Source organism: Myotis daubentonii, chromosome 6, assembly GCF_963259705.1.
Source record: "Myotis daubentonii chromosome 6, mMyoDau2.1, whole genome shotgun sequence".
NCBI lineage: Eukaryota > Metazoa > Chordata > Mammalia > Chiroptera > Vespertilionidae > Myotis > Myotis daubentonii.
The window spans coordinates 30,115,869-30,141,345 of NC_081845.1; the positions used below are offsets into that span (position 1 = coordinate 30,115,869).

General features: G+C 43.0%; 1 protein-coding gene across 7 annotated transcripts in view; it reads left to right on the forward strand.

Annotated features, from left to right (window-relative positions):
* The first annotated feature begins 1,560 nt into the window (after positions 1 to 1,560).
* Positions 1,561 to 25,477, forward strand: part of STX11 (syntaxin 11) — a 41,591-nt gene continuing 17,674 nt past the window's right edge. Inside the window, exons 1-2 of one of the 7 annotated variants that reach the window (XR_009453421.1) lie at positions 10,248 to 10,463; positions 20,776 to 20,908. Coding sequence is in view for 1 of the 7 variants with exons in the window: in XM_059700577.1 (XP_059556560.1) it covers positions 1,660 to 1,732 (73 nt within the window). In the remaining 6 variants the exon portion in view is untranslated. Of the gene's footprint in view, positions 1,733 to 10,247; positions 10,464 to 20,775; positions 20,909 to 25,477 lie in introns of those variants that run through there. The other 6 variants (XR_009453423.1, XM_059700580.1, XM_059700577.1 and 3 more) reach the window with 6 other exon arrangements.

Below are 25,477 nucleotides of genomic sequence, written 5' to 3' on the forward strand. Positions count from 1 at the left end.
CATATGCATGCATACAAGTCCTTTGATTGATCTCTTACCCCCTCACCCCCACCTTCCCTCATAGGTTGGACAGTCTGTTCCATGCTTTTATGACTCTGGTTCTATTTTTGTTCATCAATTTATGTTGTTCATTACATTCCACAAATGGGTGTGATTATGTGATATTTATCTTTCTCTGACTGGCTTATTTCATTTAGCACAGTGGTTCTCAACCTTCTGGCCCTTTAAATACAGTTCCTCATGTTGTGACCCAACCATAAGATTATTTTCGTTACTACTTCATAACTGTAATGTTGCTACTGTTATGAATTGTAATGTAAATATCTGATATGCAGGATGGTCTTAGGCGACCCCTGTGAAAGGGTCGTTGGACCGCCAAAGGGGTCGCAACCCACAAGTTGAGAACCGCTGATTTAGCATAATGCTCTCCAGTTGCATCCATGTTGTTGCAAATGGTTAGAATTCCTTCTATTTTACAGCAGCATAGTATTCCATTGTGTAGATGTACTACAGTTTTCTAATCCACTCATCTGCTGATGGGCATTTAAGCTGTTTCCAAATCTTAGCTACTGTAAATTGTGCTGCAATGAACATAGGGGTGCATATACCCTTTCTGATTGGTGTTTCTGTTTTCTTGGGATATAGTCCTAGAAGTGGAATCACTGGGCCTAATGGTCAACCACTAAGCAACCCCAGCAAGGCACACTTTTCTACTTTTAGAACACACATTTTTTGTTTCACTTCATCAAAACAACATTAAATCAATGTTTATTTTAATATTATTAATTTTATACTTTTAATGTGTAGATTGGCTTGGATTTTATAGGCTGTAGCCATAGGTATTTATACCATATTTATGTAAGTAATATTGTATTTATATTATTTATATTCAGGTAACGTTAGAGTCGAAATAATTTGTCAACACTGGGTGTCATATGTTCCTTTTCCTTGAAGAGGGGTCTACTCATTATTTAAGTTGGAGAGATGAGGTACCAGGACCATGAAAGAAGTAAGGTGTGAATAGTATATGTCCCCCACTTACATTTGCGTTGTAATCAATTCCAATTTGCACGGGGGCATTTGTTTTGTAACTGTTTTTTTGCGACTAAGGGATGTAGAGTTGTGGCAAAAGTTCCTGTTTCATAAATCACTTTTGTCCATCAGCAACCTGTAGAAAATGGGGTTTAAAGAAATTAGCTGGAGTGGCCTGCTTTCAACACCCTGAGCTAGTGATGCAAGGTCATATCAGCTCCTACCAAAGATTCCTCCTCACACTCGGGTTGCACAGCAAGGTAAGGAGCTGTGGACTGAGAGGAACACCTGTCCGCTCCTCCAAGGTCTCCCCAAGATCATCACCCAGGGCAGGGATTCTCCAGGAAAGACTTCACCCCTTGAATTCTTTGAGTTAATTGTGAATTCGCTGCTCAGATTTCAATCTGTTCTCACTATTACTTTTGGTAAATTCATCTTAAAAAAATATTCATTTTTTGAAACATGTTTGTTTTTTGTGGTGCCAATATTGTACTTTTAAATTTTCTTTAGGGTCACGAAGGGATGCTGGCTACGGTCCATGCACTCACAGAAATTATAAACCATACTGAAGGAAGAAAGCAGTCCATCTGAAGAGTGTGTTAAAGGAAAAGGAAGACAGATAAAGATATGGAGCTGCAGCAAGAGGATGACATGGATGAAGAGGAGGAAAAAGAGAAGAAAACCACGGCTCACCCCCAAAGTAAGGCTTTTTGTGTAGAAATACACCGTTTCTAAACAGATAGCACAAATTCATGTCAATGAACAAAATATGAATGTAAAAATGTTTAGCCTATTTGTGAATTACATGTGTTGAAAATTAATTGAATGATTCAAATTCTAAAGCAACATTTAAAGGATCATGACTGAACAGTTATCTGTAAAAAGCATGGCTTATTTGTTGTTTTGTTATACTTTTGTTTCACTTTTATTAGTTCCGCAGGACAGGGCCATGGCGCAAAAGGGGTGTTTTACCAGAAATGACTATTGAGTAACAGTCTCACTTTAAAATACTTTTGCAACTTATTATGCAAAATCATAATTGCAGAAAAATTGGTTTCCTTTATGAGTTATTGAGCCAATCAGTTCTATCTCTAGACCAGAATTTTTAAGCGCATTCTCTTTCACAGAAAATATTCTATTTGTATGCATACAGCAGGCAGCCATACATGTAAATTTCAGGCCTTTTATAAATATGCCAGTATTTCAGAGGAAAGTTTTCACTAACTTGCAATTTGGGTTAAAATGAGAATACAACAGCCCTAGCTAATGTGGCTCAGTTGTTTGAGCATCGTCCCAAACCAAAAAGTCACTGGTCTGACTCCTGGTCAGGGCACATACCCAGGTTGCGGGTTTGATCCCCAGTCAGAGTATGTATAGAGATGTTTCTCTTTTCCTCTCTCTAAAAATCAATAAAGACATATATTTTTTAAAATATATTTTATTAATTTTTTACAGAGAGGAAGGGAGAGAGATAGAGAGTTAGAAACATTGATGAGAGAGAAACATCAATCAGCTGCCTCCTGCACACCTCCTACTGGGGATGTGCCCGCAACCAAGGTACATGCCCTTGACCGGAATCGAACCTGGGACCTTTCAGTCCGCAGGCCGACGCTCTATTCACTGAGCCAAACCGGTTACGGCAAGACATATTTTTTTTTAAAAAAGTATACAACAGTGTCATTTAACAAATGATAGGCAGGGAAAACATTTAATTAAAATCAAAATAATGCAATTTCCACCACTTGATTTCTACCCCTCCTTGTATACCAAGCACAGAAAAATAAGCTTACAGAACAACAAGAAATTTGCTTTTCTATGAGAGGAATCTATTGCATTGCCTTTTAAGTAATTCTTCTAAGCTTACTTTGCTATTTTAATGGATTCATAGATGTATTGAATTTTCAGGGAAATCCAGAATGAAAATGAAATGCTAGAGGAAGAATATCGGTGTTTAGATGAGTGGCAGTGGGCCTGCTTTGAAGGCCTCCCGCCCTTAGAGGTTCTCACATAGCCCATAACTTGGACCTGGATTTGAGTTTAGTAAAGGGATCGTGAGTAGGAACCTGCAGGTGACCTGGTGACTTAGTGGTGACGTACATACCAGTACCTACCCTTCTTCTTCTCAGAATTCTTTTCTCGTCTTTCGCCAATTTAAGAACCTCTGCACCTAGAGGCCAGATTCCCTCCATTTCTCCTCTGCAAATCTTAGCCATCTGACAAAACTTCATGATGTCTTTCCAACGGACTTTATTTTAACTCCTGTCATAAAGACAACATTGGGTCAGAAAATTTCAACTCAGGCAGTTCAGTCAGTTAATGCAGGTGCACCATTAATAACCAACACTAGTCCAACAACAGCAATCACTGCAAAGGTGGTTATTCAGACAGTCCCTACTATCGGATGCCAGCCTCTATCCTGTTTCCACAGCCCACCAGTAAGGAAACTATCAGTGCGTACTCACCAGGCATCTGGCCAGACTCCTCCCCGAGTTACCAGTGTGGTTATAAAAGGGCTAGAGGTTAAACCAGGGGCAGTGACAAAAAAGCAGAACAAGATGTGAAAACTTTGCAGCTGATACAAGAAGAAAAACAAGCAGATGGAAAGAAGACAGTGACCCAGGAGTAACCATTAGTTATGGTGCCTATTATGCATTTGAAATGTCACCAGTGAGACTGAAGAACTGCATTTAAAATTTTGTTTAATTAATCTGAATTTAAATATAACCGTATGTGGCTACATTAATGGACAGTGCAGATGTAGAACGGGGGGCAGGGAGGGGGGGCTTGTTGAGTACAAGTTGACTGATTTAACCTCAATTCCCTTTTAATGGGGTTAAAAACCAGCTATTCATTTACTCATACAAGAACAGCACGTGCCCAGAAAGGTGTCAAATAGAGAGTAAATTAAAGATAGATTATATGGAAATAACAAGTGTTGGCAAGGATGTGGAGAAATCGGAACCCTTGTGTGTTGCTGGTATGAATATAAAATGGTGCAGCCTCTGCAGAAAACAGTTTGATGATATCACAGAGAATTACACAAAGAATTGCAGTATAACCCAGCAATTCCACTGCTGGGTATATACCCCAGAAAAATAGAAGCAGATATGAAAGAGCAATATTATTTGGCCTTAAAAGGGAAGGAGATTCTGACACATGCTGTGTATAACGTGGGTAAACCTTGAAGCCATTATGCTGAGTGAAATAAGTCAGCTACAAAAAGACAAATATTGTATGATTCCACTTACATAAGGTATCTAGAGTAGTCAGATTCATAGAGAGAGAAAGTAGAACAGTGGTTGCCAGGAGCTGGGAGAAGGGGAAGTGGGAATTAGTGTTTAATGGGTACAGAGTTGTCATTTGGGGAGGATGAAAAAGTTCTGGAAATGGGTGGTGATGGTTGCAATATGAATGTACTTAACAAAAATGAACTTTATGCTATAAAGTGGTTACAGTGGTAAATTTTATGTTACAATAAACAATGATAAGTTAAACACATATCCTTAAGGAGTTTGCTAACTAGCATGGAAAAGAGAAATAGTGGTTGGTGATTACTACCTTGCGTGGGGGATATACAATGACTATTTAACTGAGAACTATGGATGAATTGCACGTGGGTGGGGCAGCTGGGCTAGATGACCTTCCAACCCTAAGATTCAATAGATTTATGAGCCCTTCAGCTTAGGGATGGCAGTGGTATATAAGATGATGTCTACAAGGGGACAGGCCTTTATGTGGCAGCTACGCTCATCTCCAAATGCTTGCCCTACTTTACCCGAGTTTTACCTTAAAGTCCTCTTTAGTCTTCATGGCTCAAAATATCCAGACTGGAAGTGAGAGCCAACTTCTCCAGAAAATGTATAAAACACAGAAGACCTACTTGGGATTCGAGCCGAAGGTGGGCCGATCAATTGCAGAGAACCAAGGTCAGGCCCAGCTGGTGTGGCTCAGTGAACCCATGAACCAAGAAGTCATTGGTTTGATTCCTGGTCAGGGCATATGGTGCGGTTTCAGGCTCGCTTGCTCGATGTTTCTCTCTATCCCTCTCCCTTCCTTTCTCTAAAATCAACTTTAAAAAAAAACAACCCAAAAATATTTTCAAAAAAGAGAGAGAACCGAGGTCAGTCTAGACCAGCCGTGGGCAAACTACGGCCCAAGGGCCGGATCCGGCCCGTTTGAAATGAATAAAACTATTGAAAAAAAAGACTGTACCCTTTTATGTAATGATGTTTACTTTGAATTTATATTAGTTCACACAAACACTCCATCCATGCTTTTGTTCTGGCCCTCTGGTCCAGTTTAAGAACCCATTGTGGCCCTCGAGTCAAAAAGTTTGCCCACCCCTGGTCTAGACCTTGTCATCATCAGTATCTGCATCCTTTTATAATCCAAATCTCAAAATCCCGTTCTCTGATAACCAACTTGTATTTTTTCAACGGAATCTCTCTACCCCTTAAATGCAACAATTTCTTGGTGTCCTGGAACCTCCAACCCATTTACCTAACACCTTGTACTTGGGCTCAACACCATTCATGTCCTCTTTTCTCTCCTTACTTGATTTAGATGCTATGCTCCTTTTTAAAAATAACTATTCCCTTGCATGGACGCTCAGTGCTCTTGTCCCTCTCCCTTCCAGCATATTCACCTGGCAACTCCAAAGTCTGGTTATCTCTGGACCTCTGCCTAGTTTTATTTGCATCCACACAGGCAAAGGCGACTGGTGAGAACCACAACTGTACTGACTGGCCTCCCTTTATATGCATGATCCTTGACTTCAAATAAACCCTTAGTACTAACCAACAATTTGAATATATTTTCAGTCCATTTAATCTCTCACTATCCCTAGATGCTATTTCATACTTTCCCCTCTCTTCTCAAACGTCCTCTCTACTCCTCACAGCTGATGGCCTTGCTTCTTTTTTTTTTTTTTGAAAATGTAATTTTATTTTATTTTTTTTCATTTTTTTTTATTGCTTAAAGTATTACAAAGGGTATTACATATGTATCCATTTTATCCCCCCGCCCTAGACAGTCCCCTAGCCTCCCCTATCACCCAGTGTCTTATGTCCATTGGTTATGCTTATATGCATGCATACAAGTCCTTTAGTTGATCTCTTACCCCCCTACCTCCTGCCCCCCAACCCTCCCCGGCCTTCCCGCTGCAGTTTGACAATCTGTTTGAGGCAGCTCTGATGGCCTTGCTTCTTCATTGATATATCAGGTTCATGGCTCCACATTCACCAGCCTCCGTGTTCATACATTCTGCCTCCCCTCCAGTTGTTACGAGGGAAGAAATCTATGTTCTACTTAACGCCAACTTTCCATTTGTGCATTGGATCCCATTACTGCTTATCTACTCAAGAACATTACTCCAGCCAGGATCCCTTTTCTCTCCTGCATCATCACTTCTTCCTTCCCTTTCTGTTCATTTCATAGCATAAAAATATGTATATTTTCTAATTTAAAAAATATCTCCCCTGACTACACATTTCCTTCTAGCTATAGTCACATTTCTCTGAACCTATTTACTCTCTTTTTGTTCTATTTGGGCCCACTCCTAAGAGGCTGTGTCCACCACATGCCACCAAAACTCTCCTTATCAAGTTCTCCATTAACCTCCATATGCCCAAGACCATCGCTCAATTTTTAGTCCTAATTTTACCCACTGTAGCAGCACTTGATAGTTGATCATTATTGAAACATGTTTCATTTGGCTTCTGGAACACCATTCTTTGTTAGTTCATGCATCTCACTGATTATTCCTTCTCATTTTCCTTTCTTGATGTTTCATCTTCCTCATCTCTGAACTTTGAAGTAACCCCAGAACTCAGACTTCAGATATCTAAATTCTATCGGCAAACGTTCTATGTGCTAAAGACTGTCAAATTGATATCTTCATCCCAGGCTCATCTATCCCACAGCTTGACAACTCCAAACTTAAAGGGTCCAAAAGGGAACTCTTAATCTCAAGCAATCCTCCCCTTCCCTCCCCTACTTTCTCTCCCTCCCCTACTTTCCCTCCATCCTCCCCAATTTGTTTCCCCATCTCAGCATAAGGAACCTCTTTTCTTGTAGTTGCTCTGAGTGAAAACCTTGACCTATCCTTGACTCCTCTTTCTCTCTACACCCTACATCCAATGAATCAGCCAGTCCTATCAGCTCCTCCTTGTGAACACAGAACCTGCCTACTTCCCACCAGCTCCACTACTATGTCTTTGTATCAGTCAGGCATCTCCTGAGAAACAGAGCCAATAGGAGATATTTCTATTGATCAGTCAGTAGATAAATATGAGGGGAGAGAGAAAGAGAGAGATTATAAGAGATTGGCTCACTCAACTGTCAAGGCTGAGAAGTCCCAAGATCTGCAGTTGGCAAGCTGGAGACCCAGGAAAGTTGGTGATCTAATTCCAGTCTGAGTCTGGAGGCCTGAGAAGCAGCGAGCAAATGGTCTAAGTTCCAGTTTGAAGGCAAGTTGAAGGCAGGAGAAAACTGATGTCCCAGTTTAAAGACAGTTGTCAAGAGGGAAAGAATTCTCCCCTACCTTGCCTTTTGTTCTATTCAGGCTTTCAATAGCTAGACAGGCCCACCCACATTGGGGAGGGCAATGTTTTACTCTCTACCCATTCAAATGTAATCTCATCCAGAAACACCTTTACAGACACACCCAGAATAATGTTGAATAAACGACCTGGGAACCCCAAGGCCCAGTCAAGTTGACACATGACATTAACCATCACAGTTTTCTAACTGGCTGGCTTGCTCCATCCCTCTTCTCTAATCTGTCCTCAACACAACAGTTGACCGAAAAAAAAAAAAAAGACACATCATATGACTCCTCAGCTAAAAACTCTTCAATATCTTTCCTTCTCAAGCCAAGTAAAATTAAAAACTATCATGACCACAAGGCCCTACATGATTTGGTGCCTACTCCTGTCACTCACTCTTCTCTGACTCATTGTCCCACCCACACTGATATTACCTCAAGAAGCCAGGCTTGCTCCTGACTCAGGGCCTTTACCTTCACATATTCTCCAGCTTAAATGGTCCTAACCTGAATAGCCACATTATTTCCTCCATCAAGTATTTTGCTTTATTTTTAAAATAAACTTTATTTTGAAATTTATATAAATATTACAAAGATACTACAGGGAGTTTCCATAAACCACATTCCCATTTCCCCCTATTATTACCATCTTACATTAGTATGACATATCATCACAGCTAAGAAACCAGTCTTGATACTTAGGTATTAACAAAAGTCCCTATTTTATTCAACTTTCCTTAGTTTTTACCTAATGTCCTTTTTCTGCCCCAAGACCCCGCCCTAGATACCACATTACATGTAATTGTCATGTCTCCTTAGGCTTCTCTAGGTCAGACTTCCCTTGTTTTTCATGATGCTGACAGCTTTGAGGAATATTGGTCTGATGTTTGTAGAATGTCTCACTATTAGAATTTGTCTGAAGGTTTTCTTTCTTTTAAAAAAAATATTTTTATTGATTTCAGAGAGGAAGGAAGAGGGAGAGATAGAAACATCATGATGAGAGACAATCATTGATCAGCTACCTTCTGCACACCCTTCACTGGGGATCAAATCCGCAACTCGGGCATGTGCCCTTGACTGGAATTGAATCTGAAATCCTTCAGTCTGCAGGCTGATGCTCTATCCACTGAGCCAAACCAGCCAGGGCTGTCTGAGGTTTTTTCATGATAAGACTAGGTTTATGGTTTTGGGGGAGGAAGACCACAGAGGAAAAGTGCCATTTTCATCACATCATATCAAGAGTACACACTATCAATATGATAATTCCTGACTGTTCATGTTGACCTTGATCACCCGACTGAGGTAGAGTTTTTCAGCGGTTTCCTTTGTAAAGTTACTGTTTTCCCCCCCTTTCATACTTTTGGGAAGAAAGGCACCGTGAGCAAACTATATATTTAAGGAGAGGGATCTTCTACTTCTCCTTGAGGGTAGAGTATCTGCATAAATTACTAGGAATTCTTCAGGGGAGATTTCTCGCTTCATCACTTATTTATTTATTCAATCACCTATTTATGTCATTATCGACTTATAGATTTCTTTATTTACTGTGGGATGTAATCCATTACTACTTTATTTATTTTGTAGCTCCAATTGTTTCAGCTTTGGCCATTGGGAGCTCCTGCATTTCCTTGTAGGGCTTTTTCTTTGAGCACTTATACTTTTAAGCATCAGCCTTATTTTTCAAGATACTGACCACATAACATACCTCACATATAATACCTCACATAATATACACTTTATCTGTTTCTCTTTCCCCACTGGAATGCCAGGTCCTTGGGGGCAGAATCTTGCGGTATTTTTTACCACATTCCACGGTTGTAGCCTCAGTGCTTGAGTGGTCGCTCAACTGGGGTGAGGCCCACTTGAGAGGGGGTGGGGCCAGGTGGGTTCTGGGAAGATGGTGCTCAGCCTTCTGGCTGCTACCAGCAGCCTCCCTGTCTGCTGAAGCGTCTGCCAGGTCCTTGCCTGTGTGCTCAGTGGTTGGAGTGTCAGCCCGGACAACTGGAGGCTCACGGGTTCGGTTCCCCGTCAAGGGCATATACCTGGGTTGCAGAATTCTGGCCCTGGTCAGAAGCAGCGGGGAGGGGGCAGGGGGGGCGGGGGGGGGGCGCGGGGGGGCGGGGGGACAAGCGGGTAGAGGTAGGGTGGGCAATGATGGATTTTTCTCTTTCAATCGATGTTTCTTCTTCTCCTTCTTCTTCTTCTTCTTCTTCTTCTTCTTCTTCTTCTTCTTCTTCTTCTTCTTCTTCTTCTTCTTCTTCTTCTTCTTCTTCTCTCTCTCTCTCTCTCTCTCTCTCCCCACCCCCCCTCTCTCTCTCCCTCCCTCCCTGCCTCCCTCCCTCCCTCCCTCCCTCCATCAATGGAGGGGGAAAAATCAATGGAGGGAAAAAGAGTTGAGGCAGGTGCAGGGCACTCACACCCACACGGAGACCCAGGGCAGGGATCCGCGCGGGAAGCCCACCCGCAGGCCAACGTCACCAGCGCAGCGGGGATTCCCACGGAAAGTCCGGCGCCTCCAGGCACCTTTCCGCGGGGCGGCGTGGAAAAGGGCGGTGGGGAGGGGGTACCCGGAGCGTCGGGCGGGCGGGCAGGGGTGGGGAGGCGGAAGGAGGGGGCCCGCCCAGCTCCCTTCGGATGGAGCTACCGACTCGGGGCGGGGCGGGGACGCGCGGGGACCGGCGCTGTCCTCCTGGGCGGGGCCTGGGCCCCGGTGGTGGGTGCTTCCGAGCCGAGGGGCTGGGCCGGCGGCGCCCAGAGGCGGCGGCGGAGGAGCCGCGGGCGGCGCGGGGAGTCGCGCAGCCGGTTTCCTGACTCCCACTGCGCCCGGCGCGGCACGGGCGTCCGCGCAGGACAGGGCGTCTCGGTTCCCACGCTCCGCCTGTTCCTGGTTCGTTTTTTTCTTCTTCTCTCCTTAACCTCCCGGGGCAGGGGGGTGGGGTGGGGGTCCTGGCTGGCTCCGGGACGCGAGGGATGCTCCCGGAGTCATTTGGGGTCAGACCCCAGTGCTCACGCCACCTCCCGGCCCCTCGGGGAGCGCGGCACTGGGTTTCCCCGATAGAACAGAGTAATTCCTAATCCTAGAAACTATTTCAGAGGTACCTGTTAGCAGGCTTCCCTTAAGTATTCGCCCAAGAGTACTTTTGCTTTAAGTCCATAGGCTGGAGTTTTTTGGTTTGTTTTTGTTTGTTTGTTTAATAGGGGGAGGGGGGGGACTTCGGTTTGATCACCTCTTCACTTCCTATGAGATTACACTTTCTCAAAAATACTAGAATGGTCATTTCTTGACTTCACGTATCTAAGTCAGGAGCCAGGAAATGCGGGGAAATAGATCTAGCTTTGCCACAGCTCCTTCTAGGCCCACAGGAGACATTTCTTTTAGAAGGCTGGAGACAAGAAGTAGTGACACACTGTCCGAGAGATTCTCCAGGCCACTCACCCCCGCTGAGCGCAGTACATTTCCTGTGGTTCTCTCACGCTTGTTGAAGCCGTTTCTCAGCAAAGGGAGGAGGTGCTATTTCCACACGGGCATCCAAAAATGAGTCACCAGGCTCCCGTGTTCATTGTGAGACTACGCGAACGAACGTCTGAAAAGTGAGGTTTGCTCTGGCTGTATATAAAGTAAGACTAAAAGGTAGGATGGCTGAACTGGGGCAGGTGGTATAAGAAGTAACAGTTCAAGTTTTCCATCTCCTCAAGCGCCTGCCTGATGGTACAACATACCAGCGAGGGTCACTGGGCTGATGGGAGATAACCATTTAAATCACATGCTTTGCCACAGAGGCCCAAGGGAACATGAATTTCGTAATTCAGTAACTGAGTTGCCATTGCGTTCACTGGTATGATATGGCAGAGAGGTGTCACTTTACGTAGTGATTGTGTGTCACTCTCAGAATCAAAATATTTCAGATGGTTTGTCTTTAGTAAATTAGTGCTAAACCACATGAAACTTTCTGAAGAAGGTAGGTACCAGCTGGGGCTGAGAAATTTAAACTGATGGGCCTTATTGCAGCGGGGTAGTAGCGCTTAGGAAGGGCTGTCCATTACCTCAAAAGACAGGAGAGGAGGCACAGCATCTCTATAGGAGCTGAACTGAGCGCAGGCAGCCCAGCCTACAGGTATTGGGTGCCCTGTGTGTGCCAGACTCTTCACTGAGCTCTGTTCAGTAAGACAGGCTCCTACCCACAAAGGCCCTAACGCAGCGGTTCTCAACCTGTGGGTCGCGACCCCGTTGGCAGTCGAACGACCCTTTCACAGGGGTCGCCTAAGACCATCCTGCATATCAGATATTTACATTATGATTCATAACAGTAGCAACATTACAGTTATGAAGTAGCAACAAAAATAATTTTATGGTTGGGTCACAACATGAGGAACTGTATTTAAAGGGCCAGAAGGCTGAGAACCACTGCAAAAGCCTCGTGTGGGAGGTCGGAAATCCACTGGGAAGTCAAGTAGAAGGAGATGAGCTCTATGACATATCTATGGGCCAAGCAGGGTTTCTGTTCCAATATGACCCCGTGTTTCTGCAGGTCTGGGAATTTGAATGAATTTGGTCGCCATTGCTGGAAAAATGAGGACAATTTCCAGCTTAATAATCTACTTGTTTTTGTAAGCAGCCTGTTGTGCTTATTCAGTAAGCATTTTACTCAATAAATGCTGTAAACGTATGTTAATTAGAAAGGCATGATTTTAAAGTTGTTTGAATTGACTACATTTTGTATTATTTCCTAACCATGTAGAAATAAACCCAGCCTGTTATTACCCCTAGATAATTGCAGAAACTTTCAGTTACTTAACTTTTAATGCCTTGCAACTTTATAATACTACTAGAAGTCTGGTGCACCAATTTGTGCACTGGTGGGGTCCCTCTGTCTGGCCTGCTCCCTCTCGCAACCCAGGACCCCTCAGGGGATGTCAGACTGCCTGTTTTGGCCTGATCCCCACAGGCCAGGCCGAGGGACCCCACCGATGCACAAATCCATGCACTGGGCCTCTAGTATGCATATAAGATCTTCGGTTAATCTCTTCCTATCCTCTTCCTTCTCTCTGAGATTCAGCAGTCTGTTCCATGTTTCCAGGCCTGTGTGTTCAGCATCTTCCCCCTGGTGGTCAGTGCTCATCATAGCTACCGGTTGAACGGTCCCTTAGGCTTTTATATATATATAGATATTGAAGCAACTTTCTGATCATTTTTTGTTGTGTTTTTTTTTTTTTAGATGAAGCAATACAATTTGTATTCAGTTGCTTGCAAAGTGTCTTCAATGAATAACATGGCACTTATTTAAAAGATTTTAACAGAGGTGAAACCATTGTATGTGTTTTTAAATCTTAAAAAATATTTGTATTGATTTCAGAGAGGTAGGGAGAGGGAGAGAGAGACAGAAACATCAATGATGATGGAGAATCACTGATCGGCTGCCTCCTGCGCATCACATAGTGGGGATTGAACCTCCAGCCCCAGGCATATGCCCTGACTGGGACTTGAAGCGTGACCTCCTGGTTCATAGGTCAATGCTCAACCACTGAGCCACGCCAGCTGGGCCTGATCATTGTTTTTATAGTTCAAATCAATCTTTTCAAATACATTATAGCTGTATGAGTTAAAATGAGTAAATCCACTGTCACAGTTTACTGTTGGGATTGAAATCTGCTGAAGTACCTTTGGACTTGATGCCAAAATCTATTCAATTTCTCTAATTCTGTAACATATCCAACAGATGAGGATAGCAGCGCTAAATTTGAGACAGCTTTACCTGAATTATACTTCATTTCCCCCTCGAGAGCCTCAAAGTCATCTCTTCTGTGAGAAAGAAAGGACTGAGTGTGTTCATCATCACACTCCTTGAACTTGGCACAGATTTTACTCCTGTTAAGTGTTAGGAAGTATTCACTGATTGAATAATGAACCTTAATGTAAGAGGAGGGGCTGTCAGGAGGGAGGGATAGGTGACTCAGCAGCAGGATCAGTGTCATCCGGTAGGGACTCCAGCCTGTTTAGCATGGGCACAGGGTGAGGGTTGGGGAGAGGGCTGGAGACACAGGCTGGGTCAGATCACCAAGACCTGTGGCCATGTAGGAGTTGTGAGTTTATCTCAAGCAAGTGCATGATTTTGTCAGATACGTGTATTCAGAAGACAATTTAGAATATAGACAGAGAATAGATTGGATGAGGGTGGCACTAGCCTTTGGGAGACACAGAGTCGATGACTGTCATGTTTGAGAAGAGAAATTAAAGAAGGTTTGAGTCAGACAGTGATAGTGAGGAATAGAAAAGAGAGAAGGAGGTGACGTATGTTTAATAGGCAGAACCTGGCCTCTTTAGAAGTGGGCACTAGTGAGGGAGAGGGAGGAGTTTAAGATGACCCCCACATTCCTAGTAAATGACTAAGGTAGGAATGCAAAAGTAGGATAATGAATGGAAGGATAATGAGGATAGTGCTTGACGCATAATCAGTATTCATTAAGCATTTTTGGATGAATGAAAAATAATAATAGCTACAGTTTATTGAGTGCTTATTAGTGACAGGCACTACGCTAGGCTCATAATGTGAATTCAGTCTTTTACTACGCACTGCAATCTTGTGAAGGAGGTACTATAACTGACTGCTTATGACAAGTGAAGAAAGTGCAGTTTTTGTAATAGATAAAGCCAGAAATCGATCCTGAGCACTGGGCTCACTCGGAGCTCCCATTCTGAACCATACTGCTATGATATGCCATTTTCATGAATGAATGAATGAATGAATGAATGAATGAATGAATGAATGAATAGATGGATGGATGGATGAATGGATGAATGAATGAAATCTCGGACACTGTGGTAAGCTAAAATTGGAGTCATTGTTCTGATCCCAACAATTCTTCCTCTTCCAGGAACAGCCCAATACATAAAATGGGCCCCCAGTGGCCCTATTGTGCTGCATAGCAACTCTGCCTCTACTTCCATCCCAAGATATACCTGGTAGGAATGATCCTAGAATAATTAGACATTTTCTCCTGGGAATTTTAAACATTTTAGTAAAGACTCACAGTGACTGAAGGTCCCTAGAGTTTCAACTGTGTCCTTCAAGCTGCGTTGGTTATCTCCCTTTTCAAGCACTGCAGTTGAGTGCTTTGTGTTTCTTAGATGCACTCAAAGTTTTGTTGCTATGACCTGTAATATCCCTCCTGAGGGGAAGCAGAAAGGCTGGCCTGGGGGTAATAAACTACAGAGCATGGTCCGATGGTGGAAGAATCATCAACAAATGCAGGCAGGTCCATAACTACTCCAATTCTTACGCTCCTGGTTTGTGATTTGCCTTCTGGGCCTATTTTGTTCTGGTTTTACCCTAAAGCAGGTGCTTACCTGCCCCTTCCTGCCTTTAACTTCCAGAATCTTATTAAGAGGGCTGCTGTGTCCCCTGGCCTCTTGATTTTGACTGTGCAAAATGGCCCAGGTTCTCTGGGTTCAGGCCCTGCTTTCTGTTTGCAGCTACAGGAAGATTCCTTTGGTATTTTTGACACACAACCCCACCCTCTTCTCTCCACCCCCCAAAGAAACTGGCCCCAACTCTTCACTGTTCTCATTGTCTCATGATTCAGCCTCCCTTGACTCTGATTTTTGTTCAGCAAGCAGGGTCTAATTATTTTTTCCTTAGAGACCTCTACTTTGGACCACTTCAGGATTATAAGTACTGAATTAATGTTGTACCTGAACTGATTCGGCAACCTTATTTTAAGTTTGACGTTTTAAATAGCACATGAAGAAAAGGTTTCTTTCAGCATTTCTTCAGCTTTATTAGGAAATCAAGATATTTATTTATAGTTTCCCGTTACTGGAGACTCACATGAAGCCTTGTGGGATGGATGATCCAGCCCACATGGTCTGAATTCCTATATCCCTGCCTGTAATTCATTCACTGCTCAGATAACAAGAGAGGGAAAGGTTTTGGTTAATATTTCATGTGGGTTTGTCCTGCCTCTTCGATTCGACTGTGGTTTCCCTGAGAGCAGAGAGCAGAGTTTGGGGTGGTAGGTCTCTAAGGGCCTCGTAGTTCTAACCATTTTGTGACTTTTACTGATAATGAAAACATCTGTCAGTGTAAGTCATTAGTTGGTCGGTCACTCCTTCTGAGTCTGTGGATGCCAGACTTTATTTGCATATCTCATTCAAGTTCTTTGTAAGGCTTAATATTTTGGTACTTTTAATATGGAACAGAGTTTTAAAATTGGTAATTTCCAAATACCTTTCTTGACCTAATCAAATGTTTTCAACTTATTTGTGTGCTTTTTTTCTTTTCTTTTCAGTGGATACAGTATCAGGGTAATCCAGAGAATACTAAATTGCCTAGAAAAGTAGTCCCCATTTTGTATACCCAACAGTTTTACTTGTTTCTCTGTTCAAAATGATATTCCATTACTCATTGCCTAACTTATTGGGTAATAATGTGAATTCCGACTGTACAGAGTAGTGGAAATTGCTCTGTTGCTATCTTCAGATGGAAATGGTGAACAAGTATTGTTTTGTCTTCTGTTTCAGTTTCAGCATTGTAGCAATGCACATCTCACCTCCCGATTTCATGTCTAATTTTCTATTATGTGTGTGTGCACCTTGGTTAGTGACACAAAGCTGTTAGCTTGAGGTAAACTAGAACACAATGTGTAAGCCAAATTTAATAATATCAGTAGATATCCCACTTCCTCCTCCCCTCGTCCCTGATTACTGCATGATAAACCAACATGTAGTGAGGTTAGCTGACAATATGATATAGCTCTTCATTATTTACAAAGAACTCATGATTATTTTCTCTTTTTAAATTTTGTAATTTAAAAAATATTTTTATTGATTTCAGAGAGAAAGGGAGAGGGAGAGAGAAATAGAAACATCAATGATGAGAAGAATCATTGATCAGCTGCCTCCTGCATGGCCCCTACTGGGGATTGAGCCCACAACCCGGGCATGTGCCCTTGAACGGAATCAAACCTAGGGTCCTTCAATCCACAGGCTGATGCTCTATCCACTGAGCCAAATTGGCTAGGGCAAATTTAAAATTTTTTTTTCAATTACAGTTTATATTCAATATTATTTTGTGTTAGTGTCAGGTGTACAGCATAGTGGTTAGAAAATCATATACTTCACAAAGTGTTTCACCTGATATTTCCAGCACCCACCTGGCACGATGCATAATTATTATAGTGTTATTGACTACATTACCTATGCTGTACTTTACATCCCCTGACTATTTTGTAACTACTGATCTGTACCTCTCAATCCCTTTACCTTTTTCACTCAGTCCTCCAAACTCCTCCCCTCTGGGAACCATCAATCTGTTCTCTCTCTCTCTCTCTCTCTCTCTCTCTTTTTATTGTTCTTTGGATTCCGCATATATGTGAAATTATATAGTATTTGTCTTTCTGTGGCTGACTTCACTTAACATAATACTCTCAAGCTTCATCCATATTTCATTCTTTTTTATGGCTGAGTAATATTCCACTGTCTATCTGTTCCACAGCTTTATTTTATTATTTTTTATTTTTAAAATATATTTTATTGATTCTTTACAGAGAGGAAGGGAGAAGAATAGAGAGTTAGAATCATCAATGAGAGAGAAACATCGATCAGCTGCCTCCTGCACACCCCTTACTGGGGATGTGCCCACAACCAAGGTACATGCCCTTGACTGGAATCACACCTGGGACCTTTCAGTCCGCAGGCCGACACTCTATCCACTGATCCAAACGTTAGGGCATGTTCCACAGCTTTATTATCCACTTAGCTATTGATGGGCACTTGAGTTATTTCTATAGCCTGGCTATTGTAAATAATACTGCAATGAACATAGAGGTGCATATATTCTTTCAAATTATTGTTTTAGGTTTTTTCAGAAACATACCCAGCAGTGGAATCACTGGGTTAGAAGGCAGTTCCATTTTTAATATTTTGAGGAACCTCCTTACTGTTTTCCATAGCGGCTGCACCAATATGCATTCCCACCAACAGTACACAAGGGTTCCCTTTTCTTCACATTCTCTCTAACAGTTATTTGTTGATTGATTGATCATAGCCATTCTTACCAGTGTGAGATGGTAGCTCATTGTGGTTTTAATTTGTATTTCTCTGATGATTAGTGATGTTGAGCATCTTTTCATACGTCTATTGGCCATTTGTATATACTTTTTGGAGAAGTGTCTATTCAGATCCTCTGCCCATTTTTAATTGGATTGTTTGTTGTGTTTTTGGTGTTGAGTAGTTATGAGTTCTTTATAAATTTTGGATATTAATCCCTTATCAGAAGTATCATTGCCAAATATGTTCTCCCATTCAGTGGGTTGTCTTTTCATTTTGTTAATGGTTTCTTTTGCAGTAAAAAAAACCTTTTTAGTTTGATGTAGTCCCATTTGTTTATTTTTTTCTCTTGTTTCCCTTGTCCAAGGAGATATATATCAGAAAAAATATTACTATGAGAAACGTTAGAGATTTTACTGCCATGTTTTCTTTTAGGAGTTTTATGGTTTTGAGTCTTACATTTAAGTCTTTAATCCATTTTGAGCTTGTTCTTGTATATGGTATAAGAAGGTGGTCTACTTTCATTTTTTTTTTCATGTATCTGTCTACTTTTCCCAACACTATTTATTGACTAGACTGTCTTTACCCAATTGTATGTTCTTGCCTCCTTTGTCAAATATTAATTGACCATACAGGCATGGGTTTAATTCTGTTCCATTGATTTATGTCTGTTTTTATGCAAGTACCATGCGGTTTTGATCATGGTGGCCTTAGGGCACAGTTTGATATCAGGTGACATGATTCTTCCAACTTTGTTCTTCTTTCTCTACATTTCTGTGGCTATTCAGGGTCTTTTTCAGTTTCATATACATTTTTGGATTATTTATTCTACTTCTGTAAAACATGTCATTGGTATTTTGATAGGAATTGCATGGAATCAATAGATTGCTTGGGTAGTATGGACATTTTAGCAATGTTAATTCTTCCTATTCATCAGCACATGATATGCTTCCATTTATTTGTATCTTCTTCAATTTCTTTATTCAGTGTCCTATAATTTTCCGAGTACAGGTCTTTTACCTGTTTGGTTAAATTTATTCCTAGGTTTGTGGTTTGTTTGTTTTTATGTAATTGTAAATGGAATTATTTTTCTTCATTTCCATTTGTGATAGTTCACTATTGGTGTATAAAAATGCAAACTAACTTCTCAATATTTATTTTGTATCCTGCTACTTTGAACTAATTTATCAGTTCTAGTAATGAATTTATTTATCAGTTTTGTGTGGAGTCTTTGGGGTTCTCTATATACAGTATCATGTCATCTATAAATAATGACAGTTTTTACTTCTTCATTTCCAATTCGGATGCCATTTATTTTTTCTTCTTGTCTGATTGTGGTGGCTAGAACTTCCAGCACTGTGTCAAATAAGAGTGGTGAAAGTGGACATCCTTGTATTATTCCTGATCTTAAGGAAAGTGCTTAGTTTTCCCATTGAGTATGATGTTAACTGTGGGTTTCTCATATGTGGCCTTTATCATGTTAAGCTATGTTCCTTCTATTCCTATTTTGCTGAGAGGTTTTATCATAAATGGGTGCTGGATTTCTTCAGATGCTTTTTCTGCACCTATTGATAAGATCATATCATTTTTATCCTTTATTTTGTTTATGTGGTGTATCACATTAATTGATTTGTGGATATTGTACCAACCTTGCAGCCCGAAGCAAAGCACAAGTTGTGGCTGCCTCTACTAGGCCTGGGTGTGCATGGGAAGGGCCAAGCTGCACACCAACGCTGGCTTCCACCCACACTGAGCCTGGGGCAGGTCAGCAAAAGGCCCAAAGCACCCTGAGATCCACCCCTGCCTGCCTCTGCATGCTGATTGCCTGTTAGGCTCAGTCATGGAAGAGCCTCTGGCGGTACATGAATTGTGTTCAGTAGGTTCTCAATGAGTCACCAGGTGGGAGCCAGTGGTATTCACCAGACAGATACAGATTCAAACTCAGAGCCAGTGCTGAGTGCCTGCAGACCTGTGTGGTGGCACAGGGTCTCAGGAAGTCATCATGGTGAGGCCAACAGAGTTCTTCAGGCCCAAACAGACCTGGATTCAGCATGTGAAGGGAGGGCTCTGCACAGGAACAGTGGTGCTGGTCAAGCATGCAAGGGAAAAATCGCCCTCGTTCTAGAGCCACACAGCTCAGTTTGTTTTGGTTCCTGCCAGGACCTCCTGGAGAGCCTGAATTCAGCACAGGATGGGGGCACCTGGAGTTGGATGGGTAGCCTAGTGGATCTCCGGTGTTAGGGAGGCAGAACTGGTCAGACTCCTGGGGAGTTGGGGAGAGTGGCCCCCTTTCCCAGAGGCACACAAATCAGTCACTGACAACCCCTGAGTCTGTCTGGTTCTCTATACCCTGGGCCCAGGCAGCTGACTTTTTCACAGGCATGATCTCCATGGGGGGGAGAGGGGGTACAGAAGGTTGAGAGGGTGGGGTTATTGCCTTCCCCTCTCAACTTTGGAAGAGGGTATTCCACCCAGGAAAGATGGCATCTATGGTGTGGGAGAGGGACTCAGCACAGGGACCCTGGCAGCGGTCCCTTCAGGTCTCTTCCCAGAGCCACACAACCCAGTCTCTCCTTACATGACACTGCTCTGCTCTGCTCCGAGCCACCCTCCTCTGCCAGAGCCCCAAGTAAGTAGCTGTAAATGAGATTTTGTGTGCTGGACCTTTAAGAGGGCGCCTGAGTTTCTAGCAGAAGCCTGTCTCTCCCTGGCGGACAGAATCCCTGCTGATTTTCACAGCCAGATGTTGCGTGGGTTCCTCTACCTGGCTCTGGTGTCCTGGGCTGGGGTGCCTGGAGTGGGGTTGAGACCCAGTGCTTCTCAGGTAGAACCTTTGCAGCTGAGGTATCCCTCCAGATTCTCAGCCATTGCACGTGGAAGCAGGGCCAGCCCTTTTTGCATCTCTACCCTTCCTACCCGTCTCAGTGTGGCTTCATCTGTACATCCTTGGTCAGAAGACTTCTGGTGGTTATTCAGGTTGATTGTTCTATATTTTAGCTGTAATTCCAGTTTAGTCCTGGAAGGAGGTGAGTGTAACTTTTCTACCTATTCCACCATCATCTAGGATCCCCTCATATTTTCTCTTTTCGTTCCCACAAAAGCCTCATAACTTAGAAATACTAAGTATTATTATTGTTGATGTTGTCTGTGTTAGAATTTTAAAGATGAAGAAGGAGTCACTTGGAGAGATTGAGTGACCACCCAATATTACCGAAGAAATAAGGTGCAGAGGCTGAATACGCTGTGTTGTCAGTACTTGACTGAAGGAGGCAAGTTTAATACCTTAGGTCAGTGACATTCCCTGGAAATAGCCTCTGAAATTTTATGTACAGGAAGTTTATTGGCAGGTGCTCAGGGAGTGTAGTCAGCAGGTGTACACAGAGGGAGAAATTGAACCATAGTGCACATACAAGGGTGGCCTCAGCAGAAGGGAACTTTGGAGCTGGGGTGGCCTTTCAGAATTGTTCTGCCACCTTGAAGCAAGTGAACTAGTCATTGTATCTCTCAACTAGGATGCAGCTGCATCCAGGCTGAAGGCGTAATCTTGGGTTAACAGCTTCCTTCAGTCAAGGGCAATTCCTGGAGCCAATATTTATGGCAACTGGGGAAATGAGGGTCTTGGTCCTATAGGGGATCTGAGATTCACATCATCCACAGTTGCGTTGAAGAGAGCATTCTCCGCTGCAAGAACTTGCTTGTGTGTTTCTGACCTAGACCATTACCCTGCTGAGTGGAGCAAAAAAGTTGGCATTTTTCTCTAAGCCCCTTAAGGATTTATAATAGCTGACCAGACAGCAAGAAGACAGTAAATCTTAATCCTAGGAAGATTAAGAGCAGAGGAAGAACCAGGAGAGAGTAGACCAGGACAAGTAGAGTAATGGTGCATAATAGACAAGACTAACAAAATCCCTTGGCTATCCAGATAACTAAAGTATAATTAATATTGGTCTTTGCTATACTTCTAGTCTTTAACATTATTAAATGGTAAACAGTTTTGTGATGTTAGGCTACATTTCTTCTCTCTTCTTTCTCTCCTTCTCTCTCATCTTTTTAAGCCTTTAAAAGACCCCAAACCAGCTTATTGAATCTCTGAAGCCTGTAGGTTTATAAGTATCAGAATTACCTGGGATATTTAAAAACACCATTCCTCTCCAAAGAACAACAACAAAGAAAACAAAAAGTCCAGGTCTACATTCAGGATCTATTGGAACAGAATCTTTAGGAGTGGAACCCATGAATTGAGATTTTTACAAATTTTCCCTAGATTATTTTGATACAGGCCAGAGTTCTAGAACCATTCCTCTAAACTATTATGCCCTGATGGTGACCAAGCCTGCTGGGATTTTCAAATTAGCAAGAAGTCATGAGAATCATGGGACAGCAGAGAAATACCTCAACCTTAATCCCAGCAGGCTCAATACAGTGACAGTCATCCCTTATCTTTCATAACACTTTCCTGGTGTGGCCAATAGAGAGACTAGCACAAATTCCTTGCCTGGCTTCTGACCAAGATTCCTGGACAGAGAGGGAGATGTCTTTGCACCTTTAATAACTTAGATACCTGGGTGAGAGACGCCAAATTCCTTGAATAGTTGTAGAGAGGGGGGAGTTAAGGGGATGGAGAATGAGAGAATTATAGGAATCAGTACATTTTCTAGGATTAAAAGAAGGTTCCAGGAAATCTGCCAGATGAAGCTCTGAGGTGTTGTCTTAAAACCTTAAATGACCATCCAATAAGATGAAAGAGAGGACTATGACTAGCAAATATATTCTCTGATTTGTTGAAATTAGGGAATAATTATTTTTCTTCAAAAGGAAAAGCACTTTTAAATTTTTACCAATTTTGAGTCAGGTCATTACATAAAATACTAGTCACCTAAAGATTATAATCTGATAGTCCTCGCCAGTTTGGCTCAGTGGATAGAGTGTTAGACTGAGGACCAAAGGGTCCCAGGTTCGATTCTGATCAAGGGCAAGTACCTTGGTTTCAGGCTCCTCCCTGGCCTGGGCCCTGGTCAGGGCTTGTGCAGGAGGCAACTAGTCAATGTATTTCTCTCACATTGATGTTCCTCTCTGTCTTTCCCTCTCTCTTCCACTCTCTCTAAAAATCAATGGAAAAATAACAACAAAAGAAGAATAATCTGATAAATTCCTAGGACAACTTGACATGTTTTGTTCACTCCTTCAACATCAGATTGCTACAGTTCCTACACCTTTAATACTTCGTGCCTTCACTCAGGTTCTCTCTGCTTGGGTTTCCTTCCTCTTCTCCTTGCTCATCTAACTCCTGTTAAGCTATTTATAATCAGCTCACATACTGTCTTCTTCAAGAAACCTTTCCTCCCCTCACCTAGATTGAATCCACCACCCTCCATTGAGCTCAGAAAGTACTCCCGTCTATCTCTCTATTATTACACTTACTATCATTATCCCTTCTACCAGCCTGTGAGCACCTTGAGGGACAGGACCATCGTTTCATCTTTGTGTAGAAGAGACCTAGACTCATCAAAAATGACTGAAAGAAACAACCATTCTGGTGAACATAGTTATTCAACAAATATTTATGGAGGCTCTCTTACATGCTGGATGCTCTGGTGTACAGATTCTAACCCCAGGGAGCTTATGGCAAACAGAGAAGATACTCAGTAAAGAAATTAATAGAATATGGTGAGTATTTGGAAAGAGAAAGAGCTGGAAATTGTGAGATCATAGAACCAGTAGCCAGGTTTAGTTACGAGGTCAGAGAAAGTTACCCATTCTCATGAAACATCTACACTAATAAAAGACAAAGATGCTAATTGACTGTACCTTTGCTACACCCTAAGCCATGCTAACCAGCCAATCAGAGCGACTATATGCAAATTAACCCAACCAAGATGGCGGCCAGCAGCCATGAAGCTGGAGCAAGCAGGAGGCTTGGTTGCCCGGGCAATAGAGGAAGCCAAGCTTCCCGCCAGCCCTGAGCCAGCTGTGGCCTCCACTAAAGGCAACAAAGTTTCAATTATAGAAGATAAACAAATCCCAGATACCTGCTTCCAGCCAGCCTCCACTGGGAGCTTGGGTGGCTGGGGTTGTGGCCAGCCTGTAAACAGCCATCAGACCCTCACCCAGGCTGGCCATACCCTCATGGGGTGAGGGTCCCCGCTGGGAGGCTTAGCCAGCCTGAAAACAGCCCTCAGCCCCTCACCCAGACTGGCCAGGCACCCCAGCAGGACCCCCCACCCTGAAGGGGCTGTAACCAGCCTGCAAACGGCTCTCAGCCCCTCACCCAGGATGGCCAGGCACCCCAGTGGGGACCCCCCACACTTAAGGGGCCGTGGCCAGCCTGCAAACAGCCATCAGCCCTTCACCAAGGCTGGCCAGGCACTCCTATATAACAAAAGGGTAATATGCAAATTGACTCTAACAGCAGAACGACTGGGAATGACTGGTCACTATGACACACACTGACCACCAGGGGGCAGATGTTCAATGCAGGAGCTGCCCCCTGGTGGTCAGTGCGCTCCCACAGGGGGAGCTCTGCTCAGCCACAAGCCAGGCTGATGGCTGCCAGTACAGCGGTGGTGGTGGGAGCCTCTCCTGCCTCCTCAGCAGCGCTAAGGATGTCCGACTGCAGCTTAGGCCTGCTCCCCGCTGGCAAGTGGACATCCCCCGAGGGCTCCCGGGCTGCCAGAGGGATGTCTGACTGCCAGCTTATGCCCAATCCTCCAAGGAGCGGGCCTAAGCCAGCAGGTGGTCATCCCCCGAGGGGTCCCAGTCTGTGAGAGGGCACAGGCTGGGCTTGGGGACCCCCCCCAAGTGCACATTTTTGTGCACTGGGCCTCTAGTAATATATATAAAAGTAGAAGCTAGAAGGCTGGCTGTGGTTATAAGACATGGAACCACTTTTTAACAAAGGAAAATTTTTGGTCTATCTAGTTCAAAACTAACAAATCCTGTGTGTGTGTGTGTGTGTGTGTGTGTGTGTGTGTGTGTGTCCAGTTTGTGAGCACATGCACTGGCAAAAACAAGACAAGAAAATTACTTCTTCATTTACTGAGTAAAATAAATAGTAAGGAGCAGAGAAGGAAGTTTCTGTGCATCTCATTCAATGTGCCATTGCTAGAAATTTATGTGTTCATTTTTCAATATGTAGTACACTCTAAAAGAGAATAACCTTAAAGCTTTGAAAATGATGAGACTACATTACAGCTTTTAAAAAGTGAATTGTAGGAATTTGATGATCCTGGCCTAGGAGGGGGTTGACAGATTTGCTTTTGCATTGGTATAGACCGATTTGAAACCCATTTGCTCAGAGGTCAGTGTCTGCACCTTCCACTGTCCCACTTCACTTTCTTGGCCCTGGTGTGAGAGGAGAGAGCACTGTGCTGTGGTTTGTAGCTTCCAGCCCACTAAGAAGCTCAAGCTAGGTCCTTTTTCTCCTTTTCTGGGCAGTTCTTACTCTTTCATTATTTCAATACCTGCTTATTTCTCCCCATACATTGTAAGCTTAGTTGAGGACAGGTATTGTGGCTTCTTGATTTTTAATATTCTCTCATACCAGGGACATCTCTGTTTGCAGGGAATGTCTAGAAGGAAGGCAGGATAAAATGGTCACAGTGGAGGGGTTGTTGTTGTTGTTTATTTGTTTTAGGGCAGTAAGTAAAAAATAAATAACTCAACTATCATCTATAGATTTTCTTGTTGATTTTCATGGAGAGTGCATATGTTTGCCACCGTGAGTAAAGTCATAAGGATTGCGTGGGTTGAGAATTCACTTACTCTGTGTCAGGCACCTGAGTACCCCTTGGGGCTGGTAGTGTTATTCCAGTTTACTCAGAGCTGGGAGTTCAGTGCAGGCTTATTCACCTTTGCAG